Source organism: Chrysemys picta, chromosome 4 (assembly GCF_011386835.1).
Source record: "Chrysemys picta bellii isolate R12L10 chromosome 4, ASM1138683v2, whole genome shotgun sequence".
Taxonomy (NCBI): Eukaryota; Metazoa; Chordata; order Testudines; family Emydidae; genus Chrysemys; species Chrysemys picta.
This window is the reverse complement of record NC_088794.1, coordinates 1,651,407-1,679,106: the sequence shown is the minus strand read 5'-3', so window position 1 is coordinate 1,679,106 and position 27,700 is coordinate 1,651,407. Positions and strand designations below refer to the sequence as shown.

General features: G+C 55.5%; 1 protein-coding gene across 4 annotated transcripts in view; it reads right to left on the bottom strand.

The window, feature by feature from the left end:
• Nucleotides 1–8,123, bottom strand: part of ATP2A1 (ATPase sarcoplasmic/endoplasmic reticulum Ca2+ transporting 1) — a 40,220-nt gene extending 32,097 nt beyond the window's left edge. Inside the window, exons 1-3 of one of the 4 annotated variants that reach the window (XM_065594123.1) lie at nucleotides 7,575–8,123; nucleotides 5,511–5,528; nucleotides 4,844–4,926 (exon numbers count right to left, since the gene is read on the bottom strand). In XM_065594123.1, coding sequence (XP_065450195.1) covers nucleotides 4,844–4,926; nucleotides 5,511–5,528; nucleotides 7,575–7,692 — 219 coding nt within the window. In that variant the 5' untranslated portion in view covers nucleotides 7,693–8,123. The remainder of the gene's footprint in view (nucleotides 1–4,843; nucleotides 4,927–5,510; nucleotides 5,529–7,574) is intronic. The other 3 variants (XM_065594122.1, XM_065594125.1, XM_065594124.1) reach the window with 3 other exon arrangements.
• Nucleotides 8,124–27,700: the final 19,577 nt, after the last annotated feature.

Here is a 27,700-nt window from a genome sequence, read left to right as displayed (position 1 = left end):
ACTTTTTAAAGACACCACAATAGAGGCTCAATTTAAATGTATACCCCAAATTAAAAAACATAGCAAGAGAACCCAAAAAAGAGCCACCGTAGCTAAACAACTAAGTAAAAGAAGCAGTGAGAGACAAAAAGGCATCCTTTAAAAAGTGGAAGTTAAATCCTAGTGAGGAAAATAGAAAGGAGCATAAACTCTGGCAAGTGAAGTGTAAAAATATAGTTAGGAAGGCCAAAAAAGAATTTGAAGAACAGCTAGCCAAAGATTCAAACAGTAAAAGCAAAAACATTTTTAAGTACATCAGAAGCAGGAAGCCTGCTAAACAACCAGTGGGGCCACTGGACAATCGAGATGCTAAAGGAGCACTCAAGGACGATAAGGACATTGCAGAGAAACTAAATGAATTCTTTGCATCGGTCTTCACGATTGAGGATCTGAATGAGATTCCTAAAACTGAGCCATTCTTTTTAGGTGACAGATCTGAGGAACTGTCCCAGAGTGAGATGTCATTAGAGGAGGTTTTGGAACAAATGGATAAACTAAACAGTAATAAGTCACCAGGAGCAGATGGTATCACCCAAGAGTTCTGAAGGAACTCAAATGAGAAATTGCAGAACTACTAACTGTGGTTTGTAACCTATGATTTAAATCAGCTTCTGTATCAGATGACTGGAGGATAGCTAATGTGATGCCAATTTTTAAAAAGGGCTCCAGAGGAAACCCCAGCAATCACAGGCCGGTAAGTCTGTCTTCAGTACTGGGCAAACTGGTTGAAACTGAAGTAAAGAACAAAATTGTCAGACACATAGATGAACATAATTTGTTGGGGAAAAGTCAACATGTTTTTTGTAAAGGGAAATTATGCCTCACCAATCTACTAGAATTCTTTGAGGGGATCAACAAGCATGCGGACAAGGGAGATCCAGTGGATATCGTGTACTTAGATTTTCAGAAAGCCTTTGACAAGGTCCCTAACCAAAGGCTTTTAAGCAAAGTGAGCTGTCATGGGATAAGAGGGAAGGTCCTCTCATGGACTGGTAACTGGTTAAAAGATAGGAAACAAAGGGAAGGAATAAATGGTCAGTTCTCAGAATGGAGAGAGGTAAATAGTGATGTCCCCCAGGGGTCTGTACTGGGACCAATCCTATTTAACATATTAATAAATGATCTGGAAAAAGGGGTAAACAATGAGGTGGCAAAATTTGCAGATGATATAAAACTACTCAAGATAGTTAAGTCCCAGGCAGACTGCGAAGAGCTACAAAAGGATCTCACAAAACTGGGTGACTGGGCAACAAAATGGCATATGAAATTCAGAGTTGATAAATGCAAAGTAATGCACATTGGAAAATGTAATCCCAACTATACATATAAAATGATGGGGTCTAAATGAGCTGTTACCACTCAAGAGAGAGATCTTGGAGTCCTTGTGGATAGTTCTCTGAAAACATCCACTCAATGTGCAGCAGCAGTCAAAAAAGTGAACAGAATGTTGGGAATCATTAAGAAAGGGATAGATGATAAGACAGAAAATATCATGTTGCCTCTATATAAATCCATGGTACGCCCAGATCTTGAATACTGCATGCAGATGTGGTCACCCCATCTCAAAAAAGATATATTGGAATTGGAAAAGGTTCAGAAAAGGGCAACAAAAATTATGAGGGGCATGGAACAGCTTCCGTATGAAGAAAGATTAATAATATTGGGACTTTTCAGCTTGGAAAAGAGATGACTGAGGGGAGATATGATTGAGGTCTATAAAATCATGACTGGTGTGGAGAAAGTAGATAAGGAAGTGTTATTTACTCCTTCTCATAACACAAGAACTAGGGGTCACCCAATGAAATTAATAGGCAACAGGTTTAAAACAAACAAAAGAAAATATTTCTTCACGCAACACACAGGGCCGGCTCCAGGCACCAGCCGAGCAAGCTCGTGCTTGGGTCGGCAGATTCTAAGGGGTGGCTTCCCTCCAATCTTAGGGCGGCATGGCTGCCCTATTTTTTATTTTTTTTTTGCTTTGCCTCTGGGTCCAGCCGCCCTGCAACACACAGTCAGTCTGTGGGACTCTTTGCCAGAGGATGTTGTGAAGGCCAAGACCATAACAGGGTTCAAAAAAGAACTACATAAACTCATGGAGGATAGGTCCATTAATGGCTATTAGCCAGGAGGTGCAGGGATGGTGTCCCTAGCCTCTCTTTGCCAGAAGCTAGGAATGGGCAACAGGGAATGGATCACTTGATCATTGCCTGTTCTGTTCATTCCCTCTGGGGCACCTGGCACTGGCCACTGTTGAAAGACAGGATATCGGGCTAAATGGACCTTTGGTCTGACCCAGTATGGCCATTCTTATACGATACGATAGATAGATAGATAGATAGATAGATAGATAGATAGATAGATAGATAGATAGATAGATGGGGTATATGACGAGATCCCTGGGGTGCAACGTGGCACTGTGGGATGGCTGGGGCCCCTTAACTCACTAAGCTGGGTTGTCTCTCACAATGCCTCACTGGTGACAAGCAGCAAACCCCTCCTAATGCTGTTTCCACTCAGTACAACCACATGTGGAGCCCCACACCCAGCTAGATTGCATGGATGCTCCCAGAGCCATTCACGAATCACACGGAGCAAGGCACTAGCCAAAACCCTCAACTCCCAGCCTTGTACCACTGGAATATACCGTCTTGCACCGCTCAAGACCTTTTCTTGAGCAATGCAAGTTTATTAATTGTTTCACCACTTCCTCGATGGAAAGTGGGCATACACCAGCCTTTGTGACCTGGGCAGGTTTACTGAGCACTTCAGTCAAACTCACTGGTAAGGAAAAACATTAGAGTAAGTTTATTGATTACAAAAGATGGATTTTAAGTGATTATAAGTGATAGGCAAAAAGTCAGAGTGGTTACCCCTCCCTCCCTCTATCTATCTATCTATCTCCATACACACTCATCAATCTATCTTATCCCAAAATAGCTTCCATTTCTGGCCCATCCCCTCTACCTGGTCACAATCAGCTTGGTTAGCTGCAGGTTTACTGCCCCAGGGCTCCTGAGGTGCTGGGGTGTCACCTCCTGCTGCTCTGACTCTGGGGATGACTGGATTTCAACCACACACCCCGCACAGCTAGGTGCACAGACACACCCTGCACCTACAGCAATGCACCCCACCCCTACTGAGCAGGGCCGGCTCCAGGGTTTTTGCCGCCCCAAGCGGGAAAAAAAAAAAAAAAAAAAAAAAAAAAAAAAAGCTGTGAGCGCGATCTGCGGCGGCAATTCGGTGGGAGGTCCTTCGCGCCGAGCTGGAGTGAGGGACAGTCCGCCGAATTGCCGCCGAATAGCTGGACGTGCCGCCCCTCTCCGGAGTGGCCGCCCCAAGCACCTGCTTGGCAAACTGGTGCATGGAGCCTGCCCTGCTACTGAGCAAAGCACTCCTGCAGAGACACACCCGCAGGCATGCATACATGCGCAGCGCAATGCACACCTCCCCAGACACAGGGGCCAGCTCTCTGACTCACCCCCGCAGCAATGAAGCCACGGGTGTGTGCACACACTCACACAGAAACCCCCCCCCGCCCAGTGTCTCCCACTTTTGCACAGACACCAGCTCCCCCCCCCGACACACACACACACAGTTATACAACAGGGATGCTGCAGCCTTGCCCAGGCTGGGCCCAACTGTGCCCACTCAGGTTTCATCCAAGGCCCAGTGAGATTGAGATCAGTTTACAGGCCTCTTGCACTCACGCAAGGGGACAGGGGGGCCCAGCTGTCACTGTTCCCCCCCTCCCCTCGCCCAGTACATATCAAGATCAAGGGGACATGGGAGGAGGGCTGATGGAGCCACATGGGGGGAGAATCAGTGAGGAGAGGGGTTCCTCCTCCCTCCACTGCCTACCCAGGCAGGGTCTCCCATCCTTTAACACCTGCTAGACGCAGCCCTGGGCCTCCCTCTTCCCTCTTCCCACCCCCTAGCCCTGGCTCCCTCCTTCCACCCGCAGCCCTGGCCCAGCTGCCGACACTTGAGATGCTGCCTTTTCGGGAGCCGATACTGAATCCTTCAAGACTGAATTCCAGGCGGGCCTGGGCCAGGTCTCCACACAGAAAGGTCATGGTGAAGGACGATGCAAGACGCCTCCCAATGCCTGCTCCCCTCCTGGCCTGAGGAGCCCTGGGCCCACAGCGCCCCTGCCAGAGACACAGCGTGGAGCCTGGACAGAGTGGGGTGGGACCGTACCCCTGGCCCTTCCCCAGGGACACCTGTCCCCCGGCACCTCCCAGTGCTTTGCACACAGGAGTGATCCAGACTTCACCCCGCCCCATTCAAAAGGGGGAAACTGAGGCACAGAGAGCCTGTGGCAGGGTCAGGAATAGAATCCAGGAATCCTGACTCCCAGCCCCCCCCCCCACTCTGACCACTAGACCCCACTCCCCCCTCCCCAGAGCCAGGGATAGAACCCAGGAGTCCTGGCTCCCAATCTCTACCCTCATGGGTTTCCTAGGACATACCAGCCTCTCTCACTAAAATTTACTCCTCGGTTCCCATGTTATACATAGAGAGCTCCCTTCCCAGCACTGCCCCTCCCCCAGCCCTCTGGGACCCCCCAGTCACTCATGGAGCTGCAGCGCTCTGGGACCCCCCCAGTGCCCCCCACTACTCATGACAATGATGTAGCCTCTGCCCAGCCACCTGGGACTTCCCAGCTCTCTGGGACCCCCCCAGTGCCCCCCACTCATGAAGGAGATGCAGCCCCTCCCACACCCTGGGACCCCAGCCCCCCCCCCACTCACGAAGGAGATGCAGCCCCTCCCACACCCTGGGACCCCAGCCCCCCCTCACTCACAAAGGAGATGCAGGCTGCCAGCAGCAGGATTCGCACCAGCAGGTCCTCAAACTGCTCCACCACCAGCTCCCAGATGGACTTGCCTGGGGAGTGGGGCAGGGTCAGGGAGCAGCAGGGATACACACACACACCCCCAGGGATCCCACCCCTATTTTCCTTGGGTGTGGGGGCACAGGGGGTCAGAGGCAGGGACACCAAGTCACTAGGGTGCCAGCCCTCCAGGACTGTCCTGGAGTCACCAGGAATTAAAGATTCTCTCAAGTGATGAAAGCTCCAGGAATCTGTGCAACCAAAACGGGCAGCCCTGCAAGTCCCAGGGACTGGAGCCGGAATGGAGAATGGGGGTCGGAGCTGGGGAGTCAGGTTGTGGGGCAAGGGAGGGCCTTGGGGGCAGTGGGTTGAGGGCGCTGGCCACAGGGGTAAAGTTATAGAGCAATGGAGGCACTGGGCTACCAGAGGGGCCGTGGGCCCTGGGAGCACTGGGTTATGGACAGAGGGCTGGCCACAGGGGTCAGGTGATGGAGGGGCCGGGGGGAGTTATGGGGGGGCGTTGGCCCCGGGGTTTGGGTTAGAGAGGGGTTGGGGCTGGCCTGAGGATGTGGCTGGTGGTGGCTGCCGTGGGCTCTGGCACTTTGCGGTTTTGGGGGCACCAGTGGCTGGGACTCACCTTCCTCTGCCGGGAGCTCTGCCCATGGAGCCGCCGCCGCCGCAGGAGTGAAGGAAGAGAGGAGAGGCTGGTTAGCACCGTGAGCGGGAACCCCCGGGGCAGGGCGCATGCTGCACACGGGGGAGACAGGAACGAGCCCCAAAGGAGGGGACATGGCACACAAACAGGGGCAGACGGATTCATTGGCCTAGGGCACAACATCCCAGCCCATGGGGCCTCAAGCCCTGGCACCTTTGGCAGGCTAAGGGGAGAGAGTGTGTGTGTGTGTGTGCGCACAAGACACTGAGACACACGCTGGGCTGACAGGAGGCAGAAAGGGGGGGCAGGGCCCCCAAAAATTAATGGAGTGAAATGGGAGAGGGATGGGTCCAGCTGAAATGAGGTACCAGGGCCCTATATTTCCCTAGCTGGGGCTGCACAGACATGCAGAGAATGGGGTACCCACATGCCCACTGGTGTAAACATGCCCTCAGACATGTAAACATGCCCTCACACACATGAACACACCTGCACACACACATGTAAACACACCCACATGTGAGTGAACTCACCTTCATACATACAGGAACGCCCATACACACTTACACACGCCCACACGCCCTCACACACATAGATGCAGACAGTCGTTCACACACAAGTACTCACTCACACACTCTCCTGCAGTGACCCAAGCTGGGCTGAGTGAACCCAAGCTCCTTGGCCTGCTGCTCTGGGACCTGCACCAAGCCCAGTGGGGCTGGGGGTGGCAGGAAGCCGGAGGATATGGGGCTAGGAGGGGCACCACGGTGCGGTTGGGATCATGCCCATCCTCAGTTGCAGTCTGAGCCACCCATCACTTCCACACATGCTGGCCCAGCACAGGACTTTCCTGCCCCGCCAGCATTAGGGGCTCCCCTTAACCCTGTGCCAGGACAGGAGGCGCAGAGTGAAGGATGCCCTCCGCCCCACGCAGCATCTCTGGTGTCCGATCCATTCCAGAGGGAATTACAGGCGGGTTATTCTTAGCCAAGGAGCAGCTGCCTTGTCCCCAGGACAGCCGGGCCTTGCCTGTGTCTGCATCTTTGGCTTCTCTGTGATAGGCTCTGACCCTGATTCTGATACGCGGCTCCCCAGGCTCTGATACGCGGCTCCCCGGGCTCTGATATGTGGCTCCCCGGGCTCTCATACGTGGCTCCCCGGGGTTCTGATCCGCGGCCCCCCTGGGCTCCAATACACAGATCCCTGGGCTCCGATACGTGTCTCCCGGGGTTCCGATATGCAGCTCCCCGGGCTCCGATACGTGGCTCCTGGGGTTCTGATACGTGGACCCCCCAGGCTCTGATACGCAGCTCCCTGGGCTGTGATACGCGGCTCCCTGGGCTCTGATACGTAGCCCCCCCGTCCTCTGATATGCAGGTGCCCGGGGTTCTGATATGTGGCCCCCCCCCCGGGGTCCGATACGCGGATCCCCGGGCTCCGATATGTGGCTCCTGGGGTTCTGATACGTGGCCCCCCCCCCCGCCCCCAGGCTCCGATACGCGGCTCCCCGGGCTCTGATACGTGGCTCCCTGGGCTCCGATACGTGTCTCCCGGGGTTCCAATATGCGGCTCCCCGGGCTCCGATATGTGGCTCCTGGGGTTCTGATACGTGCCCCCCCCCAGGCTCCGATATGCGGCTCCCCGGGCTCTGATACGTGGCTCTGGGAGCCCTGTTGATTCTTGCCCTGACACCCAGCTCCCCTCATGCTGCTACACACCTCCCAGGGCCCAGTGGCTGATGCCAGCCTCGCTCATTGTCTCTAGCTCCATCCCTACCTCTCTGTGTCCATCAACCCCATGCACCTTTAGCCACCTGTTCCATTCTCTCCTGTTTGCCTCCTTCTTTCTCGCTCCCCAGCCCCAGACATTTCTCCCCCCCCCCCCCCCCCACCTCCCTGGACACAAGCAAACTCTCTGTTCCTCATTCTCAATCCTTCTTCCTTTCTCGGTCTCTTTCTCGCTCCACCTCTCTCTGCCTCATCTCTCCCCACCCCGGTAGCCGGTCCAGCCAGATGTGTGCAGATGCAGGGCGCTGCCAGCACTTACCGTTGGGGCCGTATTTGTCCAGGTTCTTCTTCACGTGTTCGGGCGTCAGGCCAGAGTTCTCGCTCACGCCAAAGTAGGCCAGACACTCCTCCACGGTCTTTGTGTGGGAGTTCTCCATGGCTGCTCCACCAGCGCTGTAAGCCCTGTCCCCCCTGGGCTCGGCCTGTCTCTGCCCCTCACAAGACCCGGTTGGTCAGTTGGTCTCTGAGCGTCTCCCACCTCGCGTCCCCTGCCACTCAGCAGACCATGGCCCTCCTCGGCGCCCAGTATCCGACAGGGGAGCCCACGCAACCCGTCCCGGTAGAGACACCCTCAGTGGGGATTGGGGCTGTCCCTGGTCCTTATGAGGGAGCCCACGGGGAAGACTCCCGGGCCCCGTCCCTGTGCTCCCATTGGGCAGCTCCCCTGACATCACGGCAGGCACCGGCACACATATGGCATTCTGCGCAGGGAGGTATTTTTGCTGACTTGAGGCAGAGGGAGGGAGACCGAGAGGTGACTTAGGAAAGTGGCTGAGGCGGCCGCACACCGAGATGTCACTCAACGTCTGCCAGCTCCTTGCAAGAAACCTCCCCCACCCCCCATCCTGCTTCTTGGCTCCTTGCGGGTTATTTCTGTCCCTTGGCCATAATGGACACGCGGCTCAGGGCTTGTCTCACTCACATTTCCTCGTCCTCACCCCCTTCCCTCTGTCTAGTCCTCCGTTCCTCTGTCTACCCCCCAGCCAGATGAGCTCCCGTGCTGGCCGTCCACAGCTGCACCCGCTGGCCAGATCCCATGTGCCCCCCACCAGCTACCCAGCCAGTTGTGCCCACAGTCACTAATTAGCAACCCATCTAGATCGACCCACCCGAGGGAAGGGCAGGCAGTCCATGGGCTTGGGGGGGCTGTGAGCCAGGGGGATCCCCTCTGTGGGGGAAGGGCCAGCAGACCCAAGGCTGGCGGGGGGGGGGGGCTCTGAGCCAGGGGGATCCCCTCTGTGGGGGAAGGGCCAGCAGCCCCAGGGCTGGGGTAGGGGGTGAAAGCCAGGGGGGATCCCCTCTGTGGGGGAAGGGACAGCAGCCCCAGGGCTGGGGTGGGGGGTGAAAGCCAGGGGGGGATCCCCTCCGTGGGAAGGGCTAACAGCCCCAGGGCTGGCGGGGGGGGGCTCTGAGCCAGGGGGATCCCCTCCGTGGGGGAAGGGCCAGCAGCCCCAGGGCTGGGGTGGGGGGTGAAAGCCAGGGGGGATCCCCTCTGTGGGGGAAGGGCCTGCAGCCCCAGGGCCGGGGGGGGGGGTGAAAGTCAGGGGGGGATCCCCTCTGTGGGGGAAGGGCCAGCAGCCCCAGGGCTGGGGTGGCGGGTGAAAGCCAGGGGGGGATCCCCTCCGTGGGGGAAGGGCCAGCAGCCCCAGGGCTGGCGGGGGGGAGGGGGCTGTGAGCCCAGGGAGGGAGGGAGTTCCCTCCCAAAGGGAAGGGCCAGGAGCCCTGGTGACTGAGCTCAGGGGTGACCATTGGGCAGGAGCGCCGCCAGCTTTTCCTGCCCCGAAATCCCGCCCTCCAACAGAGGCAGCAGAAGGGCTGCCGAAATACTGCCACGGTCGCTGCCCCCCAAATTGTAGCGCCCTAGGCGACCACCTAGGTTGCCTAATGGGTTGTGCCGGCCCTGCCATCGGGGACCGATTGCCTGGTGGAGGGATTTGGAGCGGGTGGGAAGTGAGAAGGATTTTCATTTTGGGTCCGCGTCTGTCTGCCCATCTGTGCATCTCCATCGTTCCTGCCGGGGCCAGCGCACCCTGGCTGTGCCCACGTGAATGCTGTGCAGAAACCCCTGGGAAAACACGTCTGTCTTGTCAGAGACTTTACACCTCAGGCGATGCCGGAGGCCAGGCCCCTCTGTTCCTGCTGTGTCTGCTGCTGGGTGGGGCAGGGGACACAGCGACACCCTTCCCCCTCCCCGTGCAGGGAGTCCACGCTCACTGCATCTCCCCTCTGCCCCCCAGTTAGGGTCTGGGGTGAATGGAGCTGCCAGAAGAACAGAGGGGACCCGGCTCCATTGGGGCTGAGGAGCCCTTGGGGAACAGGAGGTGTAGGGGGCATGGATGGGAGATCTCAGGGAGATGGGATGGGAACCAGGGCAAGGCAAATGGCCTGGGGTCAGGGATGCTGTTGAGGGGCAGAGCAGGGCATTAGGAAATGGAGTGGAGAGGTGATGGGGTCGGGGGGCTGGGGGGCAGGGCAGTGGGGCTGAGGGCTGGAGGTTCAGTGGGGTTGATGGCTGGGATAAGGGCAGGGTAATGGGGCTGAGGGCTGGAGGATCAGTGGGGCTGGGGGTGGGATGGCAGCAGGGTAATGGGGCTGAGGGCTGGAGGCTCAGTGGGGCTGGGGGTGGGATGGGGTCAGGGCAATGGACCTGGGGGCTGGAGGATCAGTGGGACTGGTGGCAGGGTAATGGGGCTGAGGGCTGGAGGCTCAGTGGGGCTGGAGGCTGGGATAGGGGCAGGGCAATGCGGCGGGGGGCTGGGATGGTGGCAGGGTAGTGGTGCTGGGGGAATCAGTGGGGCCGGGGGCAGGGCAGTGGGGCTGAGGGTTGGAGGCAGTGGCGGATTAGCCACTGGGCCAACGGGGAAATGGACCAACTGGGGGGCCCAGGAAAGATGGGCGCCCCTGCACCCCGACCTCATTTCCCCGCTTGGAGCACCGGGCCGGAGGGCAGGCGAATGGGGGCCCCACCGAAGGGTAAAACCTGCCTCTGGCCGGGGGGGAAGGCTGGGGGGGGCACAGCCAGCAGCAGTAACGCGATCCGTCCATAGCCAGCCCAGCCCTCGGTGCGTAGACAGGGCTCGGGCCCGGAGGCTCCGGGAATCGTGTGCAGGGCAGGGGGACCCGGCAGTGGGGAATGAGGGCACGGGCTGGGGGGGGGATCCTGGCCTGGGGGGGAGGGGCACAGGATGGAGGAGTCCTGGCCTGTGGTCTTGGGCTGGCCCAGTGGGATCCCTGTGTCTGGGCCCTGGAGGGGGCGGGGGATGCGGCATATTCCATGGATCCCCATTGCACCCAGACTCCTCTCCAGCAGCAGCCTGGGGGCTGGGCAGCCAGTGAGTCATAGGGTCCTGCTCCCCACCCCCATGGATCCCTGCTGAGCCAATCTCATTGTCCCCAGCCCCCCACGTCCCTGCCCCCAAGGGAACTGCAATCCCAGCCTGCCCCACCCCCATGGCACCCTGACTGGCTGCTCCCTGTCCTGTCCTGAGGTGACTGGCCCCAGCTGGGATATTCAGGGGGGAGGGTGGCGATGGAAGCTGATTTATTGGGTGGTGGCAGGAAAGTTAATTTACGGCTTCTGCTCCAAGGGGATTGGGGTGGCTTGTCCCCACCACAGATCCATGTCCTCAGTGACTGGGGTAGCACAGCTGCTGAGGGTCTCGTCTCAGCACCTGCCCCTCCAGAGCTAGGGATAGAACCCAGGCGTCCTGACTCCCACCCCCAATGACTAGAGCCCACTCCCCTCCCAGCGCTGGGGATAGAACCCAGGCGTCCTGACTCCCACCCCCAATGACTAGAGCCCACTCCCCTCCCAGCGCTGGGGATAGAACCCAGGCGTCCTGACTCCCACCCCCAATGACTAGAGCCCACTCCCCTCCCAGCGCTGGGGATAGAACCCAGGCGTCCTGACACCCACCCCCAATGACTAGAGCCCACTCCCCTCCCAGCGCTGGGGATAGAACCCAGGCGTCCTGACTCCCACCCCCAATCCCCTGCCCCCCGTGCAGCCCTGTCCAGCTCTGGCAGCTCTTTGCTGGGAATGGGAGGGCAGATTCTGGTCTCAATCACACCAGTTGAATCCAGAGTCAAGTCTGAGTCTGCTGATCACACGGAAACCGGGGAGCTGTTCTGAGTGACTAATGCAGCGATGCTGCCAGAGTCTGCAGAGAGCCTGAGCCCCCAGATTTCCCCTCCCCCCCTCCCCCCCCCCCAGGCCGGGCCGAGACGTGTAACTCGAGCAGCAGCTGCTGCCTGTCCCGGCTCCAGTTACCCACACAACCTTTGCTGTTTGGCCATGTCAGCGCCCACAGGGGAACAGGCTGGGGGGGGGGGAGGGTAAGAAGGGATGGGGGGGATCGTGCTGTGGGGTGGTCAGAGTGGGGCCTGTGACCCCCAGCTCTGCAGGGGTCCCCACAGCTGTTTCTCTTTCTCGCTCATGCACACACACACATACCATCAAACTCCAGGCCCTCTTGGTGCCGGGGGTCTCTGAAGCAGACGGGTTGCCCCCACTCCAGATGCTGCAGCTGGGACCACAGGCCCATGGACCAGGTGCTGGAGAGAATGACAGACAGCTGAACAGGGCAGGGGGAAGCACTGAGTAAAAGGAAACTGAGGCACAGAGCTGTGAAGGGGCTGATCACACAGAGACCTGGGGCACAGCAGGGAATAGAACCCAGGCTCCTTTCTCCCAGTGCCCCACTCCCCTTCCAGAACTGGTGGGAGAACCCAGGAGTCCTGGCTGCTGAGGTGCACCTATGGCTGACTTTGAACCAGGGTGACTGGTTTAAAGGAGCCAGTCTCCCCGCCTCCCTGAAATGGGGTCAGGCGGGAGGAATGGACAGTTCTCAGATTGTACTCTCACCCCTTACGCTGGGAGCTGCAGCTGACCTGGTCTGCTCCCTGCCCCCCCCCCCCCCCCCCCCCGTGTGTGTGTGTGTGTGTGTGTGTGTGATATGAGGCTGCTCCAGGCCTCAGGGACAGGAAATCCAGCAAGGGGGGAGGGGAGAGGGGGAAGGACAAGAGGGGATTCCCTGACCCTGAGAGGGAATGGCACTTGGAGGAGCAGTCCATGGAGCACAACGAGGGTCCAACACGTGAGGGCGTCAGGGTCCTGCATGTGATTGCGCTGGAGGGAGAGCTGGGGCTGAGGTGGGGCAGGGGGGCCGGGGCCAGAGTACTTTGAGATTGGGGATGGAGGAGCTGGGTGTGCTGTAGTGGGTGCATAGGGGGAACTGGGTGAATGGGGGGCTGGGTGAATCATAGGATCATAGAATATCATTGGGTGTATGGGGCAGTTGAGTTTGTTGGGAGCTGGGTGCATGGGGGAGCTGGATGTGTTGGGGGCTGGGTGCATGGGGGAGCTGGATGTGTTGGGGGCTGGGTGTATGGGGGAGCTGGATGTGTTGGGGGCTGGGTGCATGGGGGGAGCTGGATGTGTTGGGGGCTGGGTGCATGGGGGAGCTGGATGTGTTGGGGGCTGGGTGTATGGGGGAACTGGGTGTATTCGGGGCTGGGTGGATCGGGGAGCTCTGTGTGTTGGGGGATGGGTGGGTGCAGGGAGCTGGGTGCGTTGGGGTAATGTATTGAGGTAGGGGGCTGGGTGCATGGGGGAGCTGGATGTGTTGGGGGCTGGGTGTATGGGGGGAGCTGGATGTGTTGGGGGCTGGGTGTATGGGGGAGCTGGATGTGTTGGGGGCTGGGTGTATGGGGGGAGCTGGATGTGTTGGGGGCTGGGTGCATGGGGGAGCTGGATGTGTTGGGGGCTGGGTGTATGGGGGAGCTGGATGTGTTGGGGGCTGGGTGCATGGGGGGAGCTGGATGTGTTGGGAGCTGGGTGCATGGGGGAGCTGGATGTGTTGGGGGCTGGGTGCATGGGGGGAGCTGGATGTGTTGGGGGCTGGGTGTATGGGGGAGCTGGATGTGTTGGGGGCTGGGTGCATGGGGGAGCTGGATGTGTTGGGGGCTGGGTGTATGGGGGAGCTGGATGTGTTGGGGGCTGGGTGCATGGGGGAGCTGGATGTGTTGGGGGCTGGGTGCATGGGGGAGCTGGATGTGTTGGGGGCTGGGTGTATGGGGGGAGCTGGATGTGTTGGGGGCTGGGTGTATGGGGGGAGCTGGATGTGTTGGGGGCTGGGTGTATGGGGGGAGCTGGATGTGTTGGGGGCTGGGTGTATGGGGGAGCTGGATGTGTTGGGGGCTGGGTGCATGGGGGAGCTGGATGTGTTGGGGGCTGGGTGCATGGGGGAGCTGGATGTGTTGGGGGCTGGGTGTATGGGGGAACTGGGTGTATTCGGGGCTGGGTGGATCGGGGAGCTCTGTGTGTTGGGGGATGGGTGGGTGCAGGGAGCTGGGTGTGTTGGGGTGATGTATTGAGGTAGGGGGCTGGGTGCATTGGGGGAGCTGTGACTCACCAGGTTGGGCTCCCTATCAGCACTGGGCTGGTGTGACAAGCTTTTCACTGCTCCCAATCCTACACTCCAACCAGCGTTTGCACAGGCAGGCACACACCCAGCTGCAGGTGCATGCAGGCTGTGGCCAACCACTGCATGAACCAACAATCGAGAGGCTACAGCCAAGATAACCCCCAGCCTCCCAGGCTAGGACCCCAGAGCTGAACCATCCTGCCCTGGTCAAAACCCCACCAGTATGAATGTATTACCCGATTCAACACTTCTACAAAGGAAAGTGGACGTGCACCAACTCTTGTTCATGAGCTGAGATCTAGCCCCTTTGCACTTCGAACAACACACAGTGTCTTAGGTAAAATCTAAAATAGATTTACTAACTACAGAAAATAGATTTTAAGTGATTATAAGTGATAGCAAACCGACCAAAGGAGATTATTTAGCAAATAAACAAAACTGCCAACTAAGCCTAAAATACAAGAAAGATTGGGTTTGAATTAGCAGTTTCTCACCCTGGCTGATGATACAAACAGTCCACCAGGTTTCCAGTTAGAAATCCTCTTAGCCTGGGATCAGCACTTCCCCCGGTTCAGTCTTTTTCCTCTGGTACTTTCAGGTGTGTGGTTGTAGGAAGAGTGACATGTAGTCATGATGTTATTTCTCCCTTTTATATCTTCTCCTCACTTGCTGGAAAGCTCTTTTGCTATGACCTGGGTCAGACAGTTCCCATTGTGCAGTGCAATCTCTTAGCGTTACCATTCGTCCGGATTTACCCGGACATGTCCTCCTTTTTGTGCTAAAAATAGCGTCCGGGGGGAATTTGTAAAGCACTCACAATGTCCGGGATTTCCCCCCTCCCCCGGCAGAGCAGAGCGAGCGGCTGGGAGGGCTGCAGGAAAGTCCCGGGCTGGACTCCGGAGCAGCTGTAGAGGAGCCGGATCCGCCCTGCATTCTGAGCAAGTGTCTCAGCACAAAGTGCAGCCCTCCCCTTTTGCAACTGGGAGCGGTTTCTGCCATGCAGCGTAGCAAAACGGGAGCGAGAGCACTTTGTGCTGATACAAGGGCAGCTCTCCCCTGCAGCCCGGTCCGGGCCAGGGACCGGGTTTTGTTGTGCTGGGGAGCGCAGCCACGTGTCCGGCTCGCACAGAGCCCAACACCCTGTTCTGAGCAGCAGGGTAAGGGGGCCAGGGGGCAGGAGAAGGGGCAGAGAGGTTCTGGAGGGGGCAGTCAAGAAACGGGGGGGGGCTTTTGGGGGGGAGTGGAGAAAGTTTTGGGCAGTCAGGGTACAGGTAGGGGGTAGGGTCCTGGGGGGCAGTTGGGGGGGTCTTAGGAGGGGGCAGTTAGGGGACAAGGAACAGGGAGTCTTAGGTAGGGGGTGGGGTTCTGGAGGGCAGTTAGGAGCAGGGGTCCCAGGAGGGGGCAGTCAGGGGACAAGGAGCGGGGGGGTGGGGGGCTGGGAGTTCTGGGGGGGAGCTGTCAGGGGGCAGGAGTGGGGAGAGGGATCGGAGCAGTCAGGGGACAGGGAGCAGAGGGGTTTAGATGGGTTGGGAGTTCTGGGGGGGGTGTCAGGGGGCAGGAGTGCGGAGAGGGATCGGAGCAGTCAGGGGACAGGGAGCAGAGGGGTTTAGATGGGTTGGGAGTTCTGGGGGGGGCTGTCAGGGGGTGGGGAGTGGTTGGATGGGGCGTGGGAGTCCCAGGGGTCTGTCTGGGGGTGGGGGTGTGGATAAGGGTTGGGGCAGTCAGGGGACAAGAGGCAGGGAGGCTTAGATAGGGAGTGGAGTCCTGGGGGGCAGTTAGGGGCAGGGGTCCCAGGAGGGGGCAGTCAGGGGACAAGGAACGGGGGGAGGGTTGGGGGTTCTGGGGGGGCGGGAAGTGGGAGGGGCAGGGGCGGGGCTAGGGCGGGGCTCCTCCCGTCCTCTTTTTTGCTTGTTGAAATATGGTAACCCTAAATCTCTGAGAGGTTTCTATTGCACACAGTTCCTGGGGTAATCCTTGTGCTTGTGAGCATTTCCTCAATAAGGCATTAACATTGTTTGGCCTTTTTACTGTCGTACCTGAAAGGCTGCTTGTGGGTGTTTTCAGCCTCACAACATGTTTGAGTAACACATACATAGCCAAACTTCATAACATCACATATAACAATAGCACATCCAATCCAATGAAATATTAATGCCTAGCAGATCAAGACTTTTAGAATGCTACCTCACAAGGCAGACTTTCTACAAAACATATCCTAATTATTATTATATGACCATATTTAATATGGGGGTGTCACAGGGAGCTGGATGTGTTGGGGGCTGGGTGCATGGTGGGATCTGGGTGCATTGGATGGAGTATTGGGGGGGGCTGGGTGCACGGGGGGAGTTGGGTGCATTGTGGGTTGGGTGGATTGGAGGGAGCTGGGTGCATTGGGGACTGGGTGCATGGTGGGATCTGGGTGCATTGGGGGTTGGGTGGATTGGAGGGAGCTGGGTGCATTGGGTGGTGTATTGAGGTGCGGGGGCCAGGTGCACAGGGGGAGCTGGGTGCATTGGGAGTTGGGTGCATGGGGGATCCGGGTGTGAAGGTGCTGCCCGTAGGAGCCAGCTGAGGTCACTCAATCAGGGTGAACTGCAAACAAAACGGGGCAGACAAACCCCAAACGCTGGTGGATCTTCCAATACTTAGTTTTACCAACCAGCACAAAACAGCTTCTATAGAACTTCACTGGTTACTCAGAAGTCCAAACAACGCAGTTCCCTTAAAGTGCCCAGCCTCCGGCCTCCGTCCAGACACACCTGTCAGATATGATGATGATTACTGACAATCTTACTTCATCATATAAAAGAAAAGGTTCTTCTGTTGGGTCTGAACTTTTGATGAGCTTAAACTTAACCCAGACTTGATGTCTCTGTCTGAACTTTTAATCAAAGCTCTGACCTGCGAACTACTCATGACACCCCCCCTCCCCTTAAGTAGCCATCTCCCCTTATCTCTTTTTGAATTTACATTTTAACCTGTTTTATCCTGTAGAATCTTGATTGATTATGCATGATCATTATGATCTGTTAATCACTTTGTTTACTTCTGTGTATAAATATTGATGCTCACCCCTAATAAACTTGCCACACTTACTCTGAAGCCTTTCAAGCTAAGGATAGTGTGAGCCCGTTGATCAACGAATTGGTGTCTGGTCTCTGACAGATTGTGAGCCCCATACCAACTCCGCACGAACTCGGGTGCTGGAGAGGTGAGTGAGGACTTGCTTTTTTACCTAACAATTTGGGGGCTTGTCCGGGATTTCCTTCTGGTGCGGTGCCTCTGTCCAGTGGTCAGACCACTCATATACGAATTGGCAGGCGCCACGGGAGATTTCTCCCAGCCAATTCAATATTGAGGGGTCGTGTACTGGACAGCAGGGTAAACGCCAGTTGGAGGGCTCCTGTCAGACACCATGGGTCAAGGGACTAGCGTGCCTCTTGAGAGTCCGTTGGGGATTGTAAATAAGTTATGGAACGAAGGGAAACTCCCAGTACAGACAGGAATGTCTAGGAGGAAGTTGTACACACTGTGTGTAAGGAATTGGACTGGGTATACCGCGGTATTGGCCGACCCGGAGATGAGGTGGCCTTCGTATGGCTCTTTCGAACAGGCTGCCTTAAGAGGAGTAAGGAGCCAGATCGAAAAAGACCATCCGGGACAGTTATGTTACTGGTTTTGTTGGGACACAGCAGCAGAGCTGTGGAAATCTTTAAAAATTATGGCAGTCAGGTATTCTCCCGAGAGTGAACCCCCTCCATGTTATTTCGATGAAGGGTGTAAACCACTGCGTGTTTTGACTCGTCAGTTGGTCCCCACTGCACCTGCCCCTATTCCTCCGCAGGGGGACTCTCTCCAGGGCGCAGAGGGGAATCTGCAGGACTCCAGGTCGGAATCTCTGCAGAGGGATAAGGGGGAAATGGAAGGGCACACCTCGGGAGGAGTAATTACTAGGCAAAAGATCAAGCAGATGCAGCAGGTTGCATACCCCTCCCCTGAGGATAGCCCAGAGGCTGCCTCCGCCAAACCTTTTGTGAGTGATAAAGGTGTAAGTAGAGAAATGCCTTTACAGGTGCACGACCAACCTTTTGTGGGCAATGATGGCCAGTTACAACATACTAATATTGTGGAATATAAAGGATGGCTAGAATGGGACTTGAAAGAGTGGGGACGGTTGTCAGGGTCCTTTGGGGAAAATCCCCGAAAGATCACAGAACTTTTAGAAAGATTGTTTTCAAGTCATAATCCTACTTATACGGATGTAGATCAGTTGTTAAGTAGAGTTTTGACCGGAGAGGAACGTAGTAGATTGTGGATGGCAGAAAGGACATGGGGGGATAGCAATGCGCTTAATACTACTTGGATGGATAGGCGGGATCAAGCCGCTGGCTGGAATCCCCTAGACTGGAGTCAGCCAAGGCTGACTCAGCTGCGAACAGATCGAGAGCGATTGTTAGAGAGACTCAAAGAAATGGCTCGCCGCTCGCCTAATCAGGCTAAGTTCATGCAGATTCGGCAGGAATCTGATGAGCCACCCAGAAAGTTCTGGTCGAGGCTATTGGAGGGGGCCCGAATGTTCACTCAGATGGATCCTGAGAGAGAAGCAGACCACCCTACTCTTATTTCGTTTTTTGTGAATCAGTCAGTGCCCCCTGTAAGGGATTATTTCTTAAAGTTTCGCCCTGGTTGGGGAGGTGAGTCAGTCACTTCAGTGTTGGACGTAGCTGATTTTGCATGGGAGAAAGAAAGGGAAAGTAGTAAAAAGAAAGAGAAAAAGGAAGAATATAAGTTGATGGCTTTAGCTTTTCGCGGCGGTGTTCGAGGCAGAGGCTGTGGCCGTGGCAGGGGATTTCAGGGTGCTCGGGGAAGAGGGTCCTGGCAACCCCAGCCACCAGGAAATTGTTTTCAGTGCGGACAGCCCGGTCACTTTAAACGTGAATGCCCCTGGGGACGCCCAGAGGGTCCGGTCCCATCCGCAGATACTTACACCAGGGACGAATACACCCCTGCACCACCAGCTCAGCCCGTTCCCCAGGCCTGGATCAACTACGGGCAACAACAGCAGCTGCAGCAAACTCAGCCTCCTCAATGACAGTACCCCGGGGGCGAAGGCAAACAATGTGATGGTCTTATTTCCTTAATGTCTTTAGCCGGCTCCTTCCTCACTTTCTCCCCTCCCAGCAAAGAGCCTCGTCTAACCCTTTCAGTCCAAGGACTGCCTGTCTCCTTCCTCATTGATACTGGAGCTACTTTCTCTCTTTTAAATCATGCCCCCTCTCCCTGGCTATCCTCTAAGGTTAAAACTGCAACTGGGGTGGAGGGCAACCCACAGTCTCTGGGACTCACTTTGCCTCTAAATGTTATTTATGCTGATAAATGTTTTTCTCACCGTTTTCTTTTTTCCCCAGCTTGTCCGATCCCTTTGATGGGCCGGGATTTACTCTGTAAGCTTGAGGCTACTTTAACCTGCACTCCTGAAGGGGTAGGATTATTGATGACAGTGTTAGGAGATTCGGCCCCAACTCAGGGTAATTGGGAAAACCCCCCCTCTCTCTCCCCTGACCTCACTGACTTGCCTTTAACCCTCTGGGGAATTTCTGACACTGATGTTGGCCTGCTCCTTTCGGCAGAGCCAGTAAGGATTCAAGCCCTCCTTAACCCCCCCGTCAGTCCCTCAATACCCCCTGTCGCTGGAAGCCCGGGAGGGCATCCGCCCCATTATCGAGGGATTCATTGCACAAAAGCTAGTCCGCCCTCAGCGCACTCCCTGTAACACCCCTATACTGCCTGTCAAAAAGCCTCCTAAAAAGGACGGAGACCCTATTCGTTGGCGCTTTGTACAGGATCTACGGGTTGTTAATCAGTATGTGGTCCCTCTTCATGCAGTAGTTCCTGATCCAGCTACTATCATCAGCCAAATCCCCTGGGATGCTGAGTGGTTCACTGTTATTGACTTAAAATCAGCCTTTTTCAGCATTCCTGTGCACCCAGACTCTCAGTATCTCTTTGGTTTCACCTGGGAGGGACAAAGTTATGTCTGGCAACGACTTCCTCAAGGCTACAGAGACAGCCCCACGATTTTCAGCCAATGCCTCCGCCACGACTTGGAAGGCTTCACCAGTCCGCAGGGATCCACGTTAGTCCTATACGTAGATGACATCCTATTAGGTAACCGCGAAGAAGCTGCCCTCCGCATCGATGGTAAGGCACTTTTATTATACCTACACACCAGAGGCCACAAGGTAGACCCTAACAAGATTCAGTGGGTCTCACAGAAGGTCCGATATCTGGGCTTCCTGTTAACCCCAGAGGGGAGACAAATGGACCCAGTCCGCATAAAGACTATCCAAAACTGCCCTCTGCCAAACACCAAGAAACAACTTCGAGGTTTCTTAGGATTAATTGGCTTCTGTCGCCCCTGGTTACCATCCTGCGGGGAGTTAAGCAAACCGCTCCACCGACTCACTGCTAACCTTGCTCCTGACCCTTTGCAGTGGTCCCCGGACACAATCCAAGCCTTTCAGTTACTCAAGGACAGCGTGGCCTCCTCCATGTCTCTCCGCCCCCCCCAATTACAGCAAACCCTTTCACCTTTTTGTCCACGAGAGGGGCGGAATTGCTAGTGGCGTCCTTACCCAGCTGAGCGGGCCCCACCATTTCCCGCTTGCTTTTTACTCTCAGCAGATCGACCCTGTCACTCAGGGAACCCCATCCTGCACCCGGACTCTGGCAGCAGCTGCCCTGCTGATCACAAAGGCAAAGAGCCTGACCCTGGGTCATTTTACCACGGTTTGGACCTCTCATGCCTTGTCAGCCCTTCTGCGTAGGGGCACAACCCAAGTCTTTTCGGCCCATCGTCAGCAACAGCTAGAGGCCGAACTCTTAGAAGACACTAACCTAATTTTTGAAAGGTATGGGCCCCTTAATCCAGCTACCTTGCTTCTTGACCTGCCAGTCCTCCAGGATCAGCATGACTGTGTGGAAGTAGTTTATAGCATCTTACAGATAAGGGACAACCTGTTTGACGTGCCACTGGACAACCCTGATTGCGTCCTCTTCTCGGACGGAAGCTCCTTCTATGTTGATGGCAAGCGTTTCACCGGTTATGCAATCACCTCTGAATGGGACATTCAAGAGGCCGCCTCACTGCCAGGCAACTGGGGAGCCCAAGCCGCCGAACTCTATGCCCTGGCCCGAGCTTGCCAGTTGGCCGCTGGTAAGACCGTTACCATTTTTACTGATAGCAAGTATGCTTTTGGAGTTGTGCATTGTCACATCCACCTCTGGAAGTTTCGAGGTTTCCAGACAGCTGCCGGTAAACCCATTCAGCACCTCCCCCTCATCCACAAGCTTTTGGACGCCCTTCAAGAACCCTCGGTCCTGGCTGTAGTTCACTGCCGGGCCCATACTAAAGATGATAGCCCCGTCACCCGTGGGAATGCCCTGGCTGACGCCTCCGCCAAGACGGCTGCCGTCTTACCCTTAGCCATGCCCATGTTGGCTATTGCAGCCTCCTCCTTTACTCCACCGCACCCCGTACCAGTACCCGCTGCTGAACTACAGTCGTGGGAGAGCCTCGGAGCCACTCTGGTCAAAGGGACCTGGCTTATGCCGGATGGCCGAGCCTGCCTCCCTCGCTCCACATACCCCGTGGCAGTTCACTGGCACCATGATAAGGGGGGTCACTACAGCAAGCACACCCTTGTGGACACCATCGCTCGCTTTTGGTATGCTCCAGGCATTCAACCCTACTGCCTGTCAATAGTGAAAGCATGCAGCACATGTCAGCGTAATGGACCTGCTCCGCCTCTTAACAAAATTAAGGGTGGAAGACCTCCGCCTGCTGCTCCATTTCAACATCTTCAAATTGACTTTGCAGATATGCCAAAGGCTTTTGGGAAAAAGCACCTCCTTGTTTTGGTTTGCCCTCTGACTTCCTGGGTCGAAGCTTTTCCTACTGCTAATTGTACTGCTGCCACAGTGGCGAAGATTCTCCTTAGACATTGTACCCCGTTTTGGCATCCCTCTCGTGCTTGACTCAGATCGCGGACCTCACTTTACTGGTCATGTCCTTGGCCGTTTAGAACAAGGACTGGGCATTTCACACTCCTTTCATACACCCTACCACCCCCAGTCTAGCGGGAAAGTTGAGCATACGAATAGGGAGCTTAAGTTTACATTGGCTAAATACTGTCAGGAAACAGGGTTAAAGTGGCCTCAGGTACTTCCCTTGGTCCTGTTTCACCTTCGTACTCACCCAACCCGTGTATTGGGATTATCCCCCTTTGAACTGCTCTATGGACACCCCCCTTTCAAAGGCGGGGCGCTACCACGTGCTGATGTTTCACTATTGGGAGGGGATCATATGACCGCGTGCCAGTTTCTCTCCCTACAGGCTCGCCTCCGTACCCTTTGGAAAGCATCGCAGTTTTCCCAGACCGTGCCGCTGGAAGAACAGATCCACCCGTTCCAACCAGGGGACTTCGTCTGGGCCAAAAAGTTCATTCGTGGCGACACCCTCCAGCCGAGGTTTACTGGACCCCACCAGGTTCTTTTAACAACCCAGACTGCAGTGTTCCTGGAAGGACGCAAATCCTGGATCCACCACTCCCACGTCAAGCCAGCCGTAGTGGACCACAGTGATGGACCAGCAACTCTTGCCACCACTGAAGACACTGCCTCCGACCAGTGGACCAGCTTACCTCTTTCAGATATCAGACTTAAATTGACTCGGAAAAAATGAGAGGACCTTTTATTCTGACAACTGTATGTTTTTTATTATGCCTTTTTAGTTTATTTTCTGCTTATGAAGATAATGCTTTTATTAGATATTCTCACGAGGTTAAAACTCGTATTTTAGGAAATAGAAGTAATTGCTGGGTATGTACTCAATTTCCAGTAAATGCAGAACAGGGACTCCCCTTCACACTCATTCCCCTGACCACTGCTAATATGACTTGGATGCCACCGGCTAGAGTAAAAGATCCAGTCCAACACAATCTTACATGGGACAAAACAGGAGTGCCAATTAACAGATATCTCAGGGTAACCAATCAGACAGGATCACTGTGTTTTGTTAAAGAAAAGGGGTCAACTTTTGTGGGAACAAGTAAATGCAACACGTATTTTAATGGCACCGCCTTTAGTAAAAATCTTGGCTTCAAGCCTTGCGCATCCCACTTATCCCATATGTGGATCCCTCACCCCGATCCAACTTTTTCATGGGTGGGGCAAGCTTTTAGAGTCAGCTTTTAAGAAGACCTGCTCAGATCACGAGGGTGTCCAACTAATTGCTAAGGGACATACGATTGCCTTCTACAACTGCTCAAGCAGTACTACACTGCCCTTTGAAAACACCACTACCAAATTGTGCCTCTGCAGTTCACACAACGACCCCTCTGCGTTACCAGGGGAACAGTGGTCCAACGGGTGGTGGGTTACCTCCTACTTTGAGAAATGGAATACCCGAAACGCATTGTATGGAACATACTGGGTGTGCGGGCCCAAAGCTTATTACTTTCTCTCCCCTGATTGTGCAGAGTCATGTTATTTGGCATGGCTAACACCGCCTTCTCGCATCCCTTCACTCCCCCTCATTTTCCCCACGTTCGTAACATCCGTGAAACCTTCAGAGATATTAATATCCGTGATGGTTTGTCGTGGCAGCAGTGGGCTGGTCTCATTAGCTTGAGGGGTGGTGTCATCCGTCTACAGGGACTACTAGAATCTTTAACCAATGAAACTGCGACCCTATTTGAGAATCAGGCGCGGGAAATGTCCCAGCTGCGCCAGTTAGCTTTGCAAAACTGAATGGCTTTAGACATAATGTTAGCAGCCCAGGGAGGAACTTGCGCCCTCATAAATGAAGAATGCTGTGTTTTTGTAAATGACACCTACTCTGACACTTTTCAACGTACCAAACATCTAAGGGAAATAGCTAAGAACTACTCCTCTGGCCAGCCACCTTATGATTGGTGGGGAGCCTTATGGAATTGGCTGCCTGGATTTGGGTGGGTTAAAAAACTCTTGGTGGGTATTGTTGGGGCCATAGTAATCCTTATAATACTGTGTTGCTGTATTCAGTGTGCCCCCTCCCTCATAGACTCATGTAGGTCAGTTTATTCTTTTCCTACTTCAGCCAAGGGCCTTACTCTCTTCGAGTTGGCCCAGGCTGAAATTGCCAAGTGGCCCTTGGCTCCTTAAAATGGGGTGTAGCTTTTGGTAAATAGTTATCCCAAAGCTACAAATGGAGGAATGTTGGGTCTGAACTTTTGATGAGCTTAAACTTAACCCAGACTTGATGTCTCTGTCTGAACTTTTAATCAAAGCTCTGACCTGCGAACTACTCATGACACCCCCCCTCCCCTTAAGTAGCCATCTCCCCTTATCTCTTTTTGAATTTACATTTTAACCTGTTTTATCCTGTAGAATCTTGATTGATTATGCATTATCATTATGATCTGTTAATCACTTTGTTTACTTCTGTGTATAAATATTGATGCTCACCCCTAATAAACTTGCCACACTTACTCTGAAGCCTTTCAAGCTAAGGATAGTGTGAGCCCGTTGATCAACGAATTGGTGTCTGGTCTCTGACAGATTGTGAGCCCCATACCAACTCCGCACGAACTCGGGTGCTGGAGAGGTGAGTGAGGACTTGCTTTTTTACCTAACACTTCCAATCCCAAAGGATCAGCCACATACCCAGGTTCAATTATAACTTAGATCTTACCCAAAATGCACACTATAGCCAATTCTTATTAACTAAGCTAAAATTTATTAAAAAAGAAAAGAGAAAGGGTGTGTTGGTTAACAGATCAATATACAGACAGACTTGAATTCAATTCTTGAGGTTCAGACACAGTAGAGGTGATCTTGTAGTTGCCAAAAGTTCTTTTAGAAATAGTCCATAGATTATAGTCCAATGTCCATATTCAGGGTGACTCCAGTCAGTGACTGGAGATCTCAATCCTTGTGGCTTAGGGTTTCCCCCTCTTGAAACCCAAAGCAGATGTGAGATGAAATAGCATCACGTCCCAGGGTTCTTATACATTTCCAGCAGCCTTTCGGCCTGAGAAAACAATAGACTTAATTCTCCTTCCAAACATCCTGGCAATTAGCACAGGGTCATTTATCCATTAAACAGTTCAGACACAGGTTACCACAACCTTCAAAGAGACATATAGACAATAATACTATTTTACTCAAGTATCATCATAAATGTTAATATTCCTTTTTGATCTTTGAATTAAAGTTACAGCAATAGACAAGACTTGTTTGCTTACATCACAAGCCCTGAGCAAACATCTAGGCTTGAGATCTCCAACAATGCAGACTTGCATTTCAAAGCTCTATTCATTTACATATCTTCCTAACCAGTTTCTACAATTCACCCATGGTTCAGGTCAGTCAGTGAGTTAATTAACTCTTTCTGGCCCTGTCAACTTTCAATGAGATATTATATTACATTCATAACGTCACACCGGGTGCATTGGATGGAGTATTGAGGGGGGGGCTGGGTGCACGGGGGGAGTTGAGTGCATTGTGGGTTGGGTGGATTGGAGGGAGCTGGATGCATTGGGGACTGGGTGCATGGTGGGATCTGAGTGCGTTGGGGGTTGGGTGGATTGGAGGGAGCTGGGTGCATTGGGTGGTGTATTGAGGTGCGGGGGCCAGGTGCACAGGGGGAGCTGGGTGCGTTGGGGGTTGGGTGCATGGAGGATCTGGGTGCATTGGATGGAGTATTGAGGTGGGGTGCTAGGTGCAAGGGCGGAGCTGGGTGCATTGGGGGTTGGGTGCATGGGGGATCCGGGTGCATTGGAGTGGTGTATTGAGGTGGGGGGGGCCGGGTCCACAAGGGGAACTGGGAGCATTGGGGGTTGGGTGCATGGGGGAAGCTGGGTGTGTTGGGAGCTGTGTACATGGGGGGGGGAGCAGTGTGCCTTGGGGCCTGGGTGGATGTGGGGAGCTTGGGTGACGAGTGGAGTGGGGTATGTTGGGAGCTCGGTGTATGGAGGGAGTTGGGTGCATTGAAGAGGTGTATTGTGGTGCAGGGAGCTGGGTCCATTAGGGGCTGGGTGAGTGCGGGGAGCTGGGTGCATTGGGGGCTGGGTGGATTGGAGGAGCTGTGTGTGTTGGAAGCTGGGGTGCATGGGGAGAGCTGAGTGTCTTGGGGGCTGGGTGCATGGAGGGCTGGGTGCATCGGAGGGAGCTGGGTGTGTTTGGGGTGTATTGAGGTGGGGGAGAGCTGGGTGCGTGGGGGGGACTGGGTGAGTGGGGGGAGCTGGATGCATTGGGGGTGTATTGAGGTGGGGGGGAGCTGGGTGCGTGGGGGCTGGGTGCGTTGGGGCAACTGAGTGAGTGGGGAGAGCTGGGTGCATTGGGGTCTGGGGGAATTGGAGGGAGCTGGGTGCGTTGGCGGGAGCTGGGTGCATTGGGGGAACTGGGTGAGTGGGGGAGCTGGATGCATTCGGGGTGTATTGAGGTGGGGGAAACTGGATTCATGGGGGCTGGGTGAGTGGGGGGAGGTGGGTGCATGTGGATGTATTGAGGTGGGGGGGAGCTGGGTGCATGGGAGCTGGGTGTGTTGCGGGAACTGGGTGAGTGGGGAAGCTGGATGCATTGGGGGTGTATTGAGGTGGGGGAAACTGGATGCATGGGGGGCTGGGTGAGTGGGGGGAGCTGGGTGGATGCGGGTGTATTGAGGTGGGGGGGAGCTGGGTGCATTGGGGGAACTGGGTGAGTGGGGGAGCTGGATGCATTGGGGGTGTATTGAGGTGGGGGAAACTGGATGCATGGGGGCTGGGTGAGTGGGGGGAGCTGGGTGGATGCGGGTGTATTGAGGTGGGGGGAGCTGGGTGAGTGGGGGGAGCTGGATGCATTGGGGGTGTATTGAGGTGGGGGAAGCTGGATGCATGGGGGGCTGGGTGAGTGGGGGGAGGTGGGTGCATGTGGGTGTATTGAGGTGGGGGGGAGCTGGGTGCATGGGAGCTGGGTGTGTTGCGGGAACTGGGTTAGTGCGGGGAGCTGGATGCATTGGGGGTGTATTGCAGGTGGGGGGGAGCTGGGTGCGTGGGGGGAGCTGGGTGCATGCAAGTGTATTGAGGTGTGGGGGGGAGCTGGGAACTCTAATCCCCCATCATCGCTGTGTCTGAGGAGAGATTGTGTATGGTGCAGAGGAGACTCTATTGTGTGCCCCCCCCCAGTCTGTGTCAGTGGTGAGTTCACATCCATGGAAGGGGCCGGTAGTGCCTGGGGGCAGCGTGTTGGTGTCACTAGTGCAAGCACTGTTCCCTGACACATGGGTGTGCACAGGGGCTGCTCAGGGACCTTGCCCCCCCCCATCCCTCTTGAAGGAGCTGTGGGGCTGGGCCATGCTCCGTTACCCTATAAGGGACCTGCTGGTCTGCGTGCGCTGAAAATAAACAGCCCAGCCGGGGGAGGGGAGCAGCTGCTGCCCCCGGATTAGGGATCCTAGCACAGAGATTTCCACCACCCCAGCCCTGGCCGCAGCTGCCCGCGCCGCCCTGGGGTGCAATCCCCAGGGACTGAACCCCCCCAGCACCAACCCCCGTCCCACACCATGGCACTGCCCCCCATGGTACTACTGCTCCATGGCTCCACACACACACACCACGCTCCTGGGGATTGGCCCCAGGGCACCACCCATTCCCCCATCCCGTGCCCCCGTCCCGTGCAGCTCTGTCTCTGCTCCTGGGGCCCAGCCCGGCCCGCCTGCTGGGACACTGCCCCATGTGGGCCTGCATCCGCTAAGGAGCCAGTTACAGCCCCTGTGTCCTGCACATGGGAGCACTAAACCCACCCCATAGAGGGGACACTGACCCCTTGTGAGCCCCATGTCCTGTATATGGGGCACTGACCTTCCTGTGGTCCCCATGTCCTGTATATGGGGCACTGACCTTCCTGTGGTCCCCATGGCCTGTATATGGGGCACTGACCT